This window comes from Cebus imitator, unplaced genomic scaffold, assembly GCF_001604975.1.
Source record: "Cebus imitator isolate Cc_AM_T3 unplaced genomic scaffold, Cebus_imitator-1.0 Scaffold18, whole genome shotgun sequence".
Taxonomy (NCBI): domain Eukaryota; kingdom Metazoa; phylum Chordata; class Mammalia; order Primates; family Cebidae; genus Cebus; species Cebus imitator.
This window is the reverse complement of record NW_016107333.1, coordinates 12350107-12362710: the sequence shown is the minus strand read 5'-3', so window position 1 is coordinate 12362710 and position 12604 is coordinate 12350107. Positions and strand designations below refer to the sequence as shown.

The following is a 12604-nucleotide window of genomic DNA, read 5'->3' as shown; positions in this document are numbered from 1 at the left end:
GACCCCCTCCTTGGGTTCAATTAATTTGCTAGAACAACTCATAGAACTCAGGGAAACTTACATTTTACATTTTCTGGTTTAGTATACAGGATATCCGAAAGTATACAGATGAAGAGATGCAAGGGGTGAGGTAGGGGAAGGAGTGCAGGGCTTCTGTGTCCTCCCTGCATACCACACCCTTCACAGATGTCCAGCTATCCAGAAGCCCCCTGAACCCTGTCCTCTTGGGCCTTTTATGGAAACTTCACTGGATAGGCATGATTGACAACCACGTGGAAATGTGATTGGGCAAAAGGGTATATGATCTAATACTAAGAGACGAGTGGAGTGGTGAGACCCAGCAAGGCCTGTCTGTTCAGATTCTTCTTGGCTTCTCCGTGTAGCCTTTCTTCCTCCAGGGTATGGGGCAGGACCCTTTCTGAAATGAGCCTTATGTCCTACAGTCAGACAAGGTAGGTCCGAGAATTTCTTCATGGCCAGCTGCAAGGCAGAAAGGTGGGGGAAGATTCCTACCTTTGGGAGAGAAAAGAACAGGTGGAATGAGGGCAGAAGAAGGCGTCTGAGGCTGGCTTCTGGGGTCTAAAGTGCCTGACATCATGACAAGAGACTGTTACAGGGGCAGTGGTAATTATGAGCCAGGAACCATGGATGAAAACATATATATGTATATTCATTCATATCACACATGTGATGAAGCCATCTTGGACACTTTAGCCCCACCCAGCACCACATAGAGCACAGAAAAGCCACCTCACTTCCCTTGGAGCCCTGCCCAGATTGCAGAGTTATGAGCTAATGAGAGGTAGTCATTATAAGCAAAACCTTTTTGTTTTGAGACGAAGTCTCGCTCTGTCACCCAGATTGGAGTGCAGTGACGTGATCTTGGCTCACCGCAACCTCCGCCTCCCAGGTTCAAGCAATTCTCCTGCCTCAGCTTCCCGAGTAGCTGGAATTATAGGTACCCGCCACCATGTCTTGCTAATTTTTGTATTTTCACTAGAGACAGGGTTTCACCATGTTGGCCACGCTGGTCTTAAACTCCTGACCTCAGGTGATCCGCCCTCCTCAGCCTCCCAAAGTGCTGAGATTACAGGGGTGAGCCACCGCACCCGGCCAAGCCAAAGCATTTTAAGGTGGCTTGTCATAAAGCAATAGAGAATGGAAAATGCTGGAACTAGTGCTCTAAGGATTTAGTAAGAAGTCTTTCTCCGTTTCATGGCTCTGCTTTCCAGGGAGGCTGTGTATGGTGGAAGGATGTCCACTACAGCATCAGGCTTGCATTGTACCAACTGAGCAATGCCCACTGGAAAGGCATACGCTTTCCCAGCAGTTCCAGCAAAACTCTGGGGGTGACTCTGATTGGCTCTGATTAACTCACGTGCCTATCCCTGCGCAAGCCACAGTGACTCTTATTGGCCAAGGCTGGATGACCCGCCTCTCTCTGGATCCAAGGATGGGAATGGTCCGCCTTATGTAAACCATTTGGATTAAAAGTAGGAATAGGGTAGGTCCCAAAAGAAAACTGAGGTACCGTTTTCAGAATTAAAAGGTGGAATGCTGGGCAGGCTGAAACAACAAACACGCACCACAAAATTCAAGCATAATCCTGTCTCTTTTTGTAGGCCTTTCACCATCACTTTAAACTTTAAACCATTACAGCTCAACTGACCTGGGCTCTTCCTTGGTGCTTTTAGCATCGGCTGTCTTGTTGTGCTCCTTCCTCAATACTTTGCAAGTTAATTCTTATTTCACACCTTAGGTGTGAACCTTTGTATTCCTTATTATTCTGACTACATTTGTTATTTTAACAGTGTTATATTTTCCATTACTTGCTGCAAGGATAAGCTCTTGGAGGTATCAGTGGCACAGAATTCTTACATTGATAGGAGGAATTTGCACCTGCGCTCTCCCTCTCTCTCTCTCCAGGGCTGACAAAATCCTAGGTATTGGCATTGCATCCAAAGGAGGGGATGTGGTCTATTTTCCCCTTGGGTTCTACCACCCAAAAGGAGAGCCAGATGGCGATCAGCACTGATTGTTTTCTTTCTGTTCTGGGGAGCTTGCTCTTGTGCTATTTAATTTGTATATTTTTAAAAAATAGTTTTGTATGAGTGCCCAGCAGAGCAGCTTTTGAACAACTAGCTTATGAAATAAATTTAAATGATCTAAAAAAGAACATCCTTTGTTAATTGAAATTTAAGTGAGCCTAATAAAGCTTTAATTTATCCTTCTCATTGAGGGTCAGCATTCCAGGTTGGAATTCTAAGAAACATCAAGACAGTAATAGAAATGGAAAGTAGATGCCTGTTGGCACTCCCACCCAAAGCCCAACCCTGGTTTGTCAGGGCTGAGTTTATTCACACATAAAGTGCCATTATGTTTATTTACTTGAGAAAGTACCCCCAACTGGTGATATGAATTTCAGAATTAAGGATATCACTGTATCTGTTCCTTTGAGTCTTTGTTACCTTTAAATTTTTAACTTATTCTGAAATATCATGTGTATGTATGAATGAATGTATATCCAGTGTAGCAACAGTCATTTGTTAAAGGGCATTATATATTGGCCAGGTGCGGTGGCTCACACCTGTAATACCAGCACTTTAGTAGGCTGAGGTGGGCGGATCACGAGGTCAAGGATCAGGACATCCTGGCCAACATGGTGAAACCTCATCTCTCCTAGAAATACAAAAAAAATCAGCTGGGCATGGTGGCACGCGCCTGTAGTCCCAGCTTCTTGGGAGGCTAAGGCAGGAGAATCACTTGAACCTGAGAAGCGGAGGTTGTAGTGAGACAAGATCTCGCCACTGCACTCCAGCCTAGTGACAGAACAAGACTCCCATCTCGGAAAAAAAGCATTATGTATTTATAATTGTGTACCCCTTTTCTACTGAAGCCTTCTTCATCTCCCCACCAGAGATATTGTCCTGAAATTTGTGTTTATTATGCTCTTGCTTTTCTTAAACTTTACGGGAAGGCCAGACATGGTGGCTCACACTTGCAACCCCAGCACTTTGGGAGGCCAAGGTGGGTGGATCACTTGAGGCCAGGAGTTCAAGACCAGCCTGGCCAACATGGTGAAAACCCATCTCTACCAAAAAGATAAAAATTAGCCCTACATGGTGGTACACGTTTGTAATCCAGATACTCAGGAGGCTGAGGCATAAGAATCACTTTAACTCGGGAGCCAAAGGTTGCAGTGAGCTGTGATCATGCCACTGTACTGCAGCCTGGGTGAAAGAGTAAGACTCTATCTGAAAAACAAAAAAATCCCCAAACAAACAAAAACTTAAAATTTTTTTTTTTGAGACAAGTTCTCACCATATTGCCCAGGCTGGTCTAGAACTCCTCGGCTCAAGTGATCCTTCCTCCTCGGCTGGGATTATAGGTGTGAGCTACCACACAGGCCCTACATGAATCTTACTACAAGTAATATTTTGTGGCTTGCTTTTTTTGTTTCTCAGTATTATTTATGAAATTTGTCCATACTGATTTTTTTTAAAGCTGGAGTTCAGCCTGTGGCTTATGTTTTCACTTTATTATTTTCATAAGCAGAAGTTTAAATTTTTTAATGTCAAACCTTTGTGGTTTATGCTTTTTGTGAACTACTTTTTTTTCTTGAGATGATAATAATATTCTTTCATTTCTTCTGACAATTTTAAGTTGTGTTTTTTTCTCCTTTAAGACTTCAATCTGTTGGGTTTATTTTTTTTTAACTTTTGATTTTTTTAGAGACAGGTCTCGCTCTGTTGCCCCGGCTGAATTCCTGGGCTCAAGTGATCCTCTTGCTTCAGCCTCCTGAACATCTGCAAGCCACCATGTCCAGCTAATTTTTTTCTTTCTTTTTCCTCTGTTATTGGTTTTTGTTTATGCTGTAAGGTAGTGATCAATTTTTTTTAATCCAAGTGAAAAGGTAGATCATGCCACTCCTTTGCTCAAAAATTTCCAAATCTTACCATATTCTTCAAAATTAAAGTTCTTACAATGGACTAAAAGTCCCTACATGATCTGGCCCTCTGAAATCTCTCTGACCTCATCTCCTTCCCGTGAACACTGGTCTCCTTGCTCTTCCTTGAACACTCCAAAAATGTTCAGGGCCCTTGACTTTCTGTTTGTCTGTTGGAACTTTTCAAATGTCTATACTTCTGGCTTCCTCACTTCCCAAGTCTCTGCTCAAAGGTCACCTTATCAAAAATCTCCCTCCGACACACACACACACACACACACACACACACACACACCCCTCAATATTTGGTATTTCTCTTCTTTCAAAGAACTTACCTGGAAAATCTCTCTGGGCCTATTATAGTTGTATGTTAGGGTAGCGGCAGGGAGGTATTTTTAAAGTGTTGATTTAATTTTTTGAATGGCTTACGGACTACATGGGACTTTCAATTTCTTCTTAAGTTAGTTTTAATCCTGTCTCTACAAAATATTTCTTTAAACTGGCCAGGTATAGTGGTGCACACCTGTAGTTCCAGTTACTTGGGAAACTGAAGTGGGAGAATCCCTTGAGCCCAAGAATTTGAGGCTGCAATGAGCTATGATTGTGCCACTGCACCCCAGCCTGAGCAACAGATACCCTATCTCTCAAAAACAATTTTTTTTAAATTTACTTTTTGAATAGTTAATATATGTCTACAATAAAAACATTCAAGTTTCAAAAGTATACACAGTGAAAAAATAGATCTCTCTCCTATCTTTGCCTTCTAGGTACCTGATTCCCCTCTCTTGGTATCAATTTCTTGTCTATTTCCCTAGTTTCTTGTTTAGCCTTCCAGAAATATATCATGTATATATAACATGTATTGTTTTTACATAAATGGTGGAATGCCATATATATTATCCTGCACATTGCCTTTCCACTTAACCCTGTATGTTAGATATGTTTCCAAAGCTATTCATAGAAGCCTGCCTCATTTCTATTCCAGTTAACGAATATTCTATTGGATGATGTGCCATCATTTATTAGTCTCCTTCTGAAGGATGATTAGGCTGTTCTGTCTTTACAGCAGCCTTCTAACCAGTGTGTTTTGCCCATCTTTCATCGCTGCTTCACCCTGCTGTCAGATACACCTTCTCCCTAAACTTCCATTCTCATGCTATCATTTTCCTATTCAGGAATCTCCAGCAGCTGCCCAGTTCCCACAGAATAAGGCTGAACTTCTTACCCTTGGACAAATATCCTCCATGGTCTCCACCTTCTTTTCCATCACGTCTTCCTGTTCCTGTAGACACTCCCCAAAACTGATAACTTGAGGTTTTCCCAAGTGTACCTCTGATTTTGGGGGCTCCAAAATTTTCTTCAGCCTGCTCTACTCTTCCCATCAAACACCATGAGGGGCGGAGCAAATCCTTCCCTCCCTCTGGGCTGGTCACATTGGGCTATAGGTCCTCTCTGGAACAGCTGCACTTTAAATATTTCAGCCCAGTCTCCCACTGTACACCCTACAGAGCCAGACCAGGTGTTCTGAATTTTGTTTGGGGTTACTGTTATTTAAATTGTTCACCAATCGGTCCTTCTTCTTCTAGACTCCAAATTCCTTGTGGGCAGGGACTGATCACTGAGAATGGGGAATACTAAAATTAAAAGATATCCTGACTTTCAAGTAGCTTAAAACCTAAAGATAGGCAAGACATGCAAAATTAAAATACACATTAGGATCTTAGTTTAAGTAGGCTCTAAGCTCAGGGGAATCATGGTGGGGGGGAGTTTTTTTTTTTTTTAATCTCTGGTCTGTAGTCCAGGGTCTGGTACATGGCAGCTGCCCAATAATTGCCTGTTGAATGAAGAATAACATAAAAAGATGCATTTAAGGCAAGTGTCAACTTCTTGCAATAAAAGCCATCTTTTGTATACAGAATAAGTCAACAGATAGTGTAGAGTGTGGATGTCGCTCATTCTGGGGGTAGAAAGAGGGCTGTTGTGGGAGGGGACGGACCGAGTTTCAGCCAGGGACGCAGGCGAAGACACTGCTCTCCGAGTTGGTGGGGGGCGGTGGGTGGGGGTCCCGGCGGCTGCCGGGCGCGGGGGAGGCGGGGAGAAGACGGGAAGGAGGAGGAGACTCTCGCCTCCTGCCCCGCCTCCCCCACCCCGCGGCGGCGGCGCAGGGCGGCCGCGCGGGTGTCGGCACCAGTGGCAACAGCTGCAGCAGCCGCGCCGCCCCCTCGCCCGCGGCTCCCGGGGTGAGCCCGAGCACTGCCCGCGGCTCGTGGCGCTGCGGCCCGGGAAGACAGGAAAGTTCCCGGCCCGAGCGCGGAGATGCCGGGCAGCGACACGGCGCTCACCGTGGACCGGACCTACTCGGACCCCGGCCGGCACCACCGCTGCAAGAGCCGGGTGAGCGCAGCGGGCTGGGGGCGGCGGGGGCGCGCGGGCCCGGGGGCGAGGCGGGCCGGGGCGGTGGCTCCGCGGTAACCCACGCGCCCTCCGCTTTTCGCCGCTGGCCTCCGTTGCCGCCGGAGGTCCTTGCCTCTCCGATCCTCCAAGCTGAAAGGGCTGGGCGGGGGGTCGGCGTCGGAGCCTGGGCAGCGGTTCCGGGACCCAGGGTCCGCCTGCTCGCCCGCGGCACCCAGATCCCCGCGCGCGGTGCGGGACGCCGGGTTCCCCGACGGCCCGCGCTCCGCCGCCCTCCCCGCCAGGGAGCGCCCGCGGCGCGGCGCCCGTAGGCTAGGGAATCCCGCCACCCGCGGCCGCGCGCCTCCAGGTCTCGGGGGTCTCGCCCGCCCCAGGCGTGACGGCGCCCTCCCCACCGAAGTTCCCGGCGCCTGCCGCGTCTCCCGGCCCTCGGGGCGTGTGGCCGGAGCCCGAGCGCAGTGCGCAGCCGGAGCGCGGGGAGGCGGCGGACCGGCTCTGCCCAAGTGAAAAGTCAGTGTTTGCGCTGCCTCTCCTGAGTTTCGAGCCCAGCCGAGCAGGCGCCCTCGCCATTGTTTGCAGTGTAATTTGCTGTTGCTGATTTTGGCTGCGAGCGAAAATAGCTCATTCTGAGCTTGCTGCAGAGACGAGCCCTGTAGGGCTTCAAAATAAAGGCGGAGGCCGCAGCCCGAGCGCGGGTCTCTCCTGGGAGAGGAAGCTTCCGCCCTCCCCGGGGAATACCTTTGCCCTCCGGGGCTGTGGAATCGTGGAGGCTGGAAGTGAGGCTCTGTAACCCGTTCTCCTCACGGCTGATTGAAGTGCCATTTTACACAGCACCTCCTCCACGCTGGCATCTGTTCTGGCAGGAGGCACCTGGAGTTGTTCTTTGCTCCGCCAACTACTTACTCGCTTGTCCGAGAAGTGGGGATTTGGGTGTCGGCCTCTGTGTAAAGTTCGCGGAGGTAGAGCCGGGCTCAGGTTCTGGCCTGCCACCTCCGAGATCGAGAGACCAACTGGATGGAAATAGTAGCAGTAGTGACGGGGTTGTGTCGCGGCCCTTTATGCAAGATTTGGGTCTTCACTAGTGTTTTGAAGTAGCAATCCATAGCCCCAGAAGTGAAGCAATGAGTCCCTGGTTTATTTGCCCACTTTCCCTCTTTCCTTTAGCATCTGTTAATCGTTTTGGAAGAATGATTGGAGTTTTTACAGATTGAATATATCTCGTGGGATAATACCTCCTGCACCCATCTCAACCTCCCAATTCTCTTATATTTGCACTTTCTTTAAAAGTTTCGTAACAGTTTGCTATGCAAATAACCAGAAACTCCATTTGGAATAAACATTGAAGATCTGTGCTTACCCACAGGTAGACGTTTCTTCTTGGATAAACTGTAATACTAGTTAATAGAACTATGAAGAAAAGGAGATCATTTTCGAATGCATTTGTAATTGGGAGGATTCTGTAAAATTACTGTTGCAGACTTGAAAACATGTGGAAGCTTGGTTTTTCTTGTCACAACTGTGATCATCTTTGTGTAAACAACAAGATTAGTAATCTTGGCGGGATGGGTGGCTCATTGTCAGTTCATTTAAGTGGTTTGGCAAAACTCATGCAACTTTACAGAACTCTCTCTTCATAACCTGTAAAATGGTGGTGACGAAGTTTGTGCCTCAGTTGCTTAGGTGAAATGTGGTAAACCAAATATGTAACGCAACTGCAGGCTGTGTTTTTGCCCCATCTGCCACTGTTCCCTTTGCGCCAGTCTTTTCTGTTAAAAGGTCACAACCTTCTGTGAAGGAGATTTCTTGATTTTATTTAAAATTCTACTGATGGGCCTGGCGCGGTGGCTCACGCCTGTAATCCCAGCACTTTGGGTGGCCGAGGCGGGTGGATCACAAGGTGAGGAGTTCAAGACCAGCCTGGCCAAGAAACCCCGTCTCTACTAAAAATACAAAAATTAGCTGGGCATGGTGGCATGCACCTGTAATCCCAGCTACTCGGGAGCTTGAGGCAGAGAATTTGCTTGGACCCGGGAGGCAGAGGTTGCGATGAGCGGAGATCGCACCACTGCACTCCAGCCTGGGCAACAGAGCGACATTCTGCCTCAAAAAAAAAGTTATAATAAATAAATTAAAATTATACTGACGATGTTATACCTGCTGCCTTGTTTTGTTAGCATGGAGATTTTTAAATAAGTTGTGTATTAAAACTGAGTTAGACATTAGATGTGCTGATTATCCTAAATTAGCACGTTGGGCCGATCAGGTCTAGTGAAGAGAAGAAATCAGAGGAGGGCTAGAACTTTAGCAGATCATAATCACAGATTCTACTGCAGTGATGCTGGACTTTTTGAGGTCTCAGTTAAAGCTTCCCAACTATGTGCTTTTAGGTTTTTTATTGTTGAGACAGGGAGGGATAGGCAAAACTAGTGAAATTTTTGTAAACTCCTAAGAACTTTTCTCAAGCAAGGTTGATGTAATTTCAAGTCTATCCTGAGGCTACTAATGAAGGGAAAGCAACAATCATCCCCTTAAATGATGGTAGCTCCTGGATTGTGGAACTCACTTAGATACAGCTGTAAAGATATGTTTTCCTGACACCCAGAAAGTATGTGATGCAAGCGGAAAACATTAGGTGGTAATTTCTTGACGTCACCATTTCCTTGGGATGAAACTAGTATAGGATTTAAAAAGAACCCTTTTATGAACTCATTTGGTAAATTAGCTTTCCTAAAAATGCTAATGAGAACTGGGGGTTATGTGAAGAATTGATTAATCTTTCTTGGAGTTTCTGCCCAGGAATGGGCTAAGACTCCCTGAGATCAAGTTCTTAGTTACTGAATGGTCATTTTTTTTAAAATTCAAAATCGATACCTGTTGAGATAACAGGGAAAATACATGGTCTCTCATGCTGGGCTTATTTCAGCCTTTGAGACTGGAATAATAACGACGCAATATACTCTTGTAAACATTGCAGAAATCTATTTTTACAGCCGGGTGGACTAACCTAGATTCCCCCCACCCCACCTCAGTGAAAATGTAGTTAATGAATTCTGTGACTGTTGCTAAGCTGACAAGACAGGATCATTCACATTTTAAAACATCATCTTTGTAAAACTCAGAAATGGTGCTTGTTAACTTAATGCACATCTCTCTCTACTTTAAAAGAAAGAGCATCCATAATTAGACTCCTACTTTTTTTTCATGCCCTAGATAGTTAAAGCCTATCATCTTTTTAAGAATACAGGCTGTCTGCTTTCTATACAGTAACTGGCTTTTATTAATTATGTGTGAATTAGTTTTTCTTTTTGTTGGTTTTCATTTTAAATGTTCTAAAATGCCCTCTCCAGCCCTTGGGTATAGTGGTGAACAGGTGGAGCTCTGGACCTACGTGGGTTGTATTCTGGCTCTTCGAGCTTCTTAACTGGGCAGCTACTGGGGCAGGGTCCTAAATAGCCTTTCTGAGCCTCCAGTTTCCTATCCATAAAAGGGTAATACTCCACTCTTTTCGGAGTGATTGTGTGTCTTAAATAAGAAAGTATTTGTAAAACAAAACAAAACACAAAAGAACGGTGTGTGCACTCAGGTATTAGCTATTTAAAAAATTTTTTTAAAGGATTTGTTTTCTCATTGGGTGAAAAAGCTATGTTTGTCCATATGTCAGGTTAATAATTTCTATTTTGGTGGTGCCACCACTAATCAGAATTGCTAGTTGTCTTGAGTGCCTGCCCTCCTCCATCTCTCTAAACTATGCTAGCAATACCATTGAACCTTTCTCTGACATTTCTCTGGAATTGGTTTCTTCCATCTCTCAGTCATCCCCCACCCCCCTCAGTCACTTGTGACCTTCACCAACTTCTGTTCCATCCTGCTTGCAAGGACCATATTATTTTCCCTACAGAACCACTTGCATTAGGCTAGTCCCCAGAATACAGATCTTGTACCAGTGCTATTTGCTACCAGTGCAGTCTTGGAGCCTGTAAGCCTTAGTTTCCACTTCTACATAATAGGGGTGTTTTGAGGAATAAATTCAGTAATATCTATAAAATGATTAATTCCATGCCAGGTGCACAATAAGAAATCAGTAGATGGTAGCCACTTTGATTACAGGCTGAGCATCTCAATCCAAAAATCCAAAATGCTCCAAAATCTAAAACTTTTTGAGTGGCCACGTGATGCTCAAAGGAAATGCTTACAGGAGCATTTCTGATTTCAGATATTTCTATTTGGAATGCTCAACCAGTAAGTATAATACAAATATTCCTAGGTGGGGCACGGTGGCTCATTCCTGTAATCCCAGCACTTTGGGAGGCCACGGTGGGTAGATTACTTGAGATCAGGAGTTCTAGACCAGCCTGGTCCACATGGTGAAAAATACAAAATAATTAGCTGGGCATGGTGCCAGGTGCCTGTAATCCCAGCTACTAGAGAGGCTGAGGCAGGAGAATCACTTGAACCTTGGAGTCATAGGGTGCAGTGAGTTGAGATCGTGCCATTGCACTCCAGCCTGGGCAACAGAGCGAGACTCTATCTCCAAAACAAAACAAAATTCCAAAATCTAAAGTCTGAAACACTTCTGGTTCCAAGCATTTTGAATGGGGGATACTCAACCTGTACTATATGAAAGAAAGGTTTGTGAGCTTGGAAATGGACAGGCTGCTAATTTTTTGAGAAGTATAGACTTTTCTAGCATTGCTAGCATTTTGTGCCTCCTTGCATCATGTTTCTCATCACATTGACTCTTTATATGTTTATTGCTTACATGTATTCGTAAGCTATACACTGGCACTTTGAGAGCAAGATACTTCATTTATTCAAAAAATACTTACTAAGCCCCTTCTATGTGCTGGCTGCTAATTCAAGCATTAGGAATACAATGATAAATGAAACAGTCTGGTCATTCTGGAATCTTGGTATCTGGTGGGTGAATCTCATGTATACTTGTGACTTCAGACAATACCCCTCTCTTACACAGGAGGAAATGATGATAACACATGCAGAAATCTCTAACATCTGAAGTAAAACTTGTGTCGAGCATGAGTGCCACCTCTAGTATATCTTCAAGTATTCTGTGGTTTGGAAATCCATCCACAATTACATGATGAGTAATGACCAAAGTCAGTGAAGAAGAGTTTGCGGTAGCCTTTGTCACAGTGGAACTGGTTGGGCAGTGATGTAATAAGCTGATGATTACATGCTTACTCCTCGGGCAGGAAGTAGGGGGAGTAGAAACAGACCTCTGTCCTAGAGGACACTGACCCAGGGAAGTGGTGAGCTGAGTAGTACATGGGTATCATTTTAAATTAGTGATTCGTTTTATTCTAAAGAGCTCGTTAGAGAGACTGAATAAAGGTGAGTGTCTCAAGCCAGGTTTTTCTTACATTTAGGATGAGCAAAGTGATGTGTTGTGTGTTTCTTGAGCTGTGCTTTGCTGCAGGCTCACCAGTTCTCCCTTTAGAAAAGAACGATTTGCCAGCCACCACCAGCGCACCCTCCTGTCACATCCGCTGTAGAGAGCACCAAGACAGCTGCTACCAAGTTGGATCGCCGGATGAGTTTGTGTTTCAGACCCTCTGCCTGAATTTCCAGGGCTGCTGCTAAGGTCAGAAATCAACCTAGTCTTACTTGGAAAATGCCCACAGCTAGACTTAGAATAGTCTTCAGCTTTCAGCCCTGCCGTTTCTTAATTGTGTTTTCATGTTTTCAGTGGAGGGGTGGCAAGAGAAAAGGAAGAGAACCATGAATCACTGTACCGTGAATCAGAATGAGGACTCTTCATTCCTTCGAAAAGGAACATCAGGATATATGATTTGTATATAAGCCAACTGCTTCCATTGACTTGGGAGGAGTGCTGCCTGAAAGAAACCATAGTATATTTGTGGATTATTCCTCTTTAAGGAGGCAAAAAGAACATAAGTGAAAAGATGAATGCAGTCACAATAATAGTTAATGTGTACTGAGTGCCTACTCCACACCAGGCAATATCAAGCACTTCAAATACACTATCTTCTTGATCTTCCACAATATCCCACTTTTCCATTTTATAGATGAGGAAGCTGAGGCCCAGATAGATTAATCATTTGTTTAAAATCCTGTGGCTCATAGGAAACTATGGTAGAGCTAGGGTTTGAACCTGTATTTGTCTCAACTCCAGAGCTTGATTCTTAACCACTTCCCTGTCTGCCTCCACGGTGAACACTGGAGAGCAGTCCAGTCTTTTTCTTTTCTTTTTTTTTTTTTTTTTTTTTT

At 45.0% G+C, this 12604-nt stretch overlaps 1 protein-coding gene across 4 annotated transcripts in view; it reads left to right on the top strand.

The window, feature by feature from the left end:
* The window catches only part of TMCC3 (transmembrane and coiled-coil domain family 3), a 311857-nt gene that overhangs the window by 220217 nt on the left and 79036 nt on the right, over positions 1–12604 (top strand). For 2 of the 4 annotated variants that reach the window (XM_017515815.2, XM_037733781.1), the window contains exon 1: positions 6127–6340. The exons of the other annotated variants lie outside the window; for them this stretch is intronic. In XM_017515815.2, the coding sequence (XP_017371304.1) occupies positions 6263–6340 (78 nt within the window). In that variant the 5' untranslated portion in view covers positions 6127–6262. Of the gene's footprint in view, positions 1–6126; positions 6341–12604 lie in introns of those variants that run through there. 4 annotated transcript variants of the gene reach the window in all.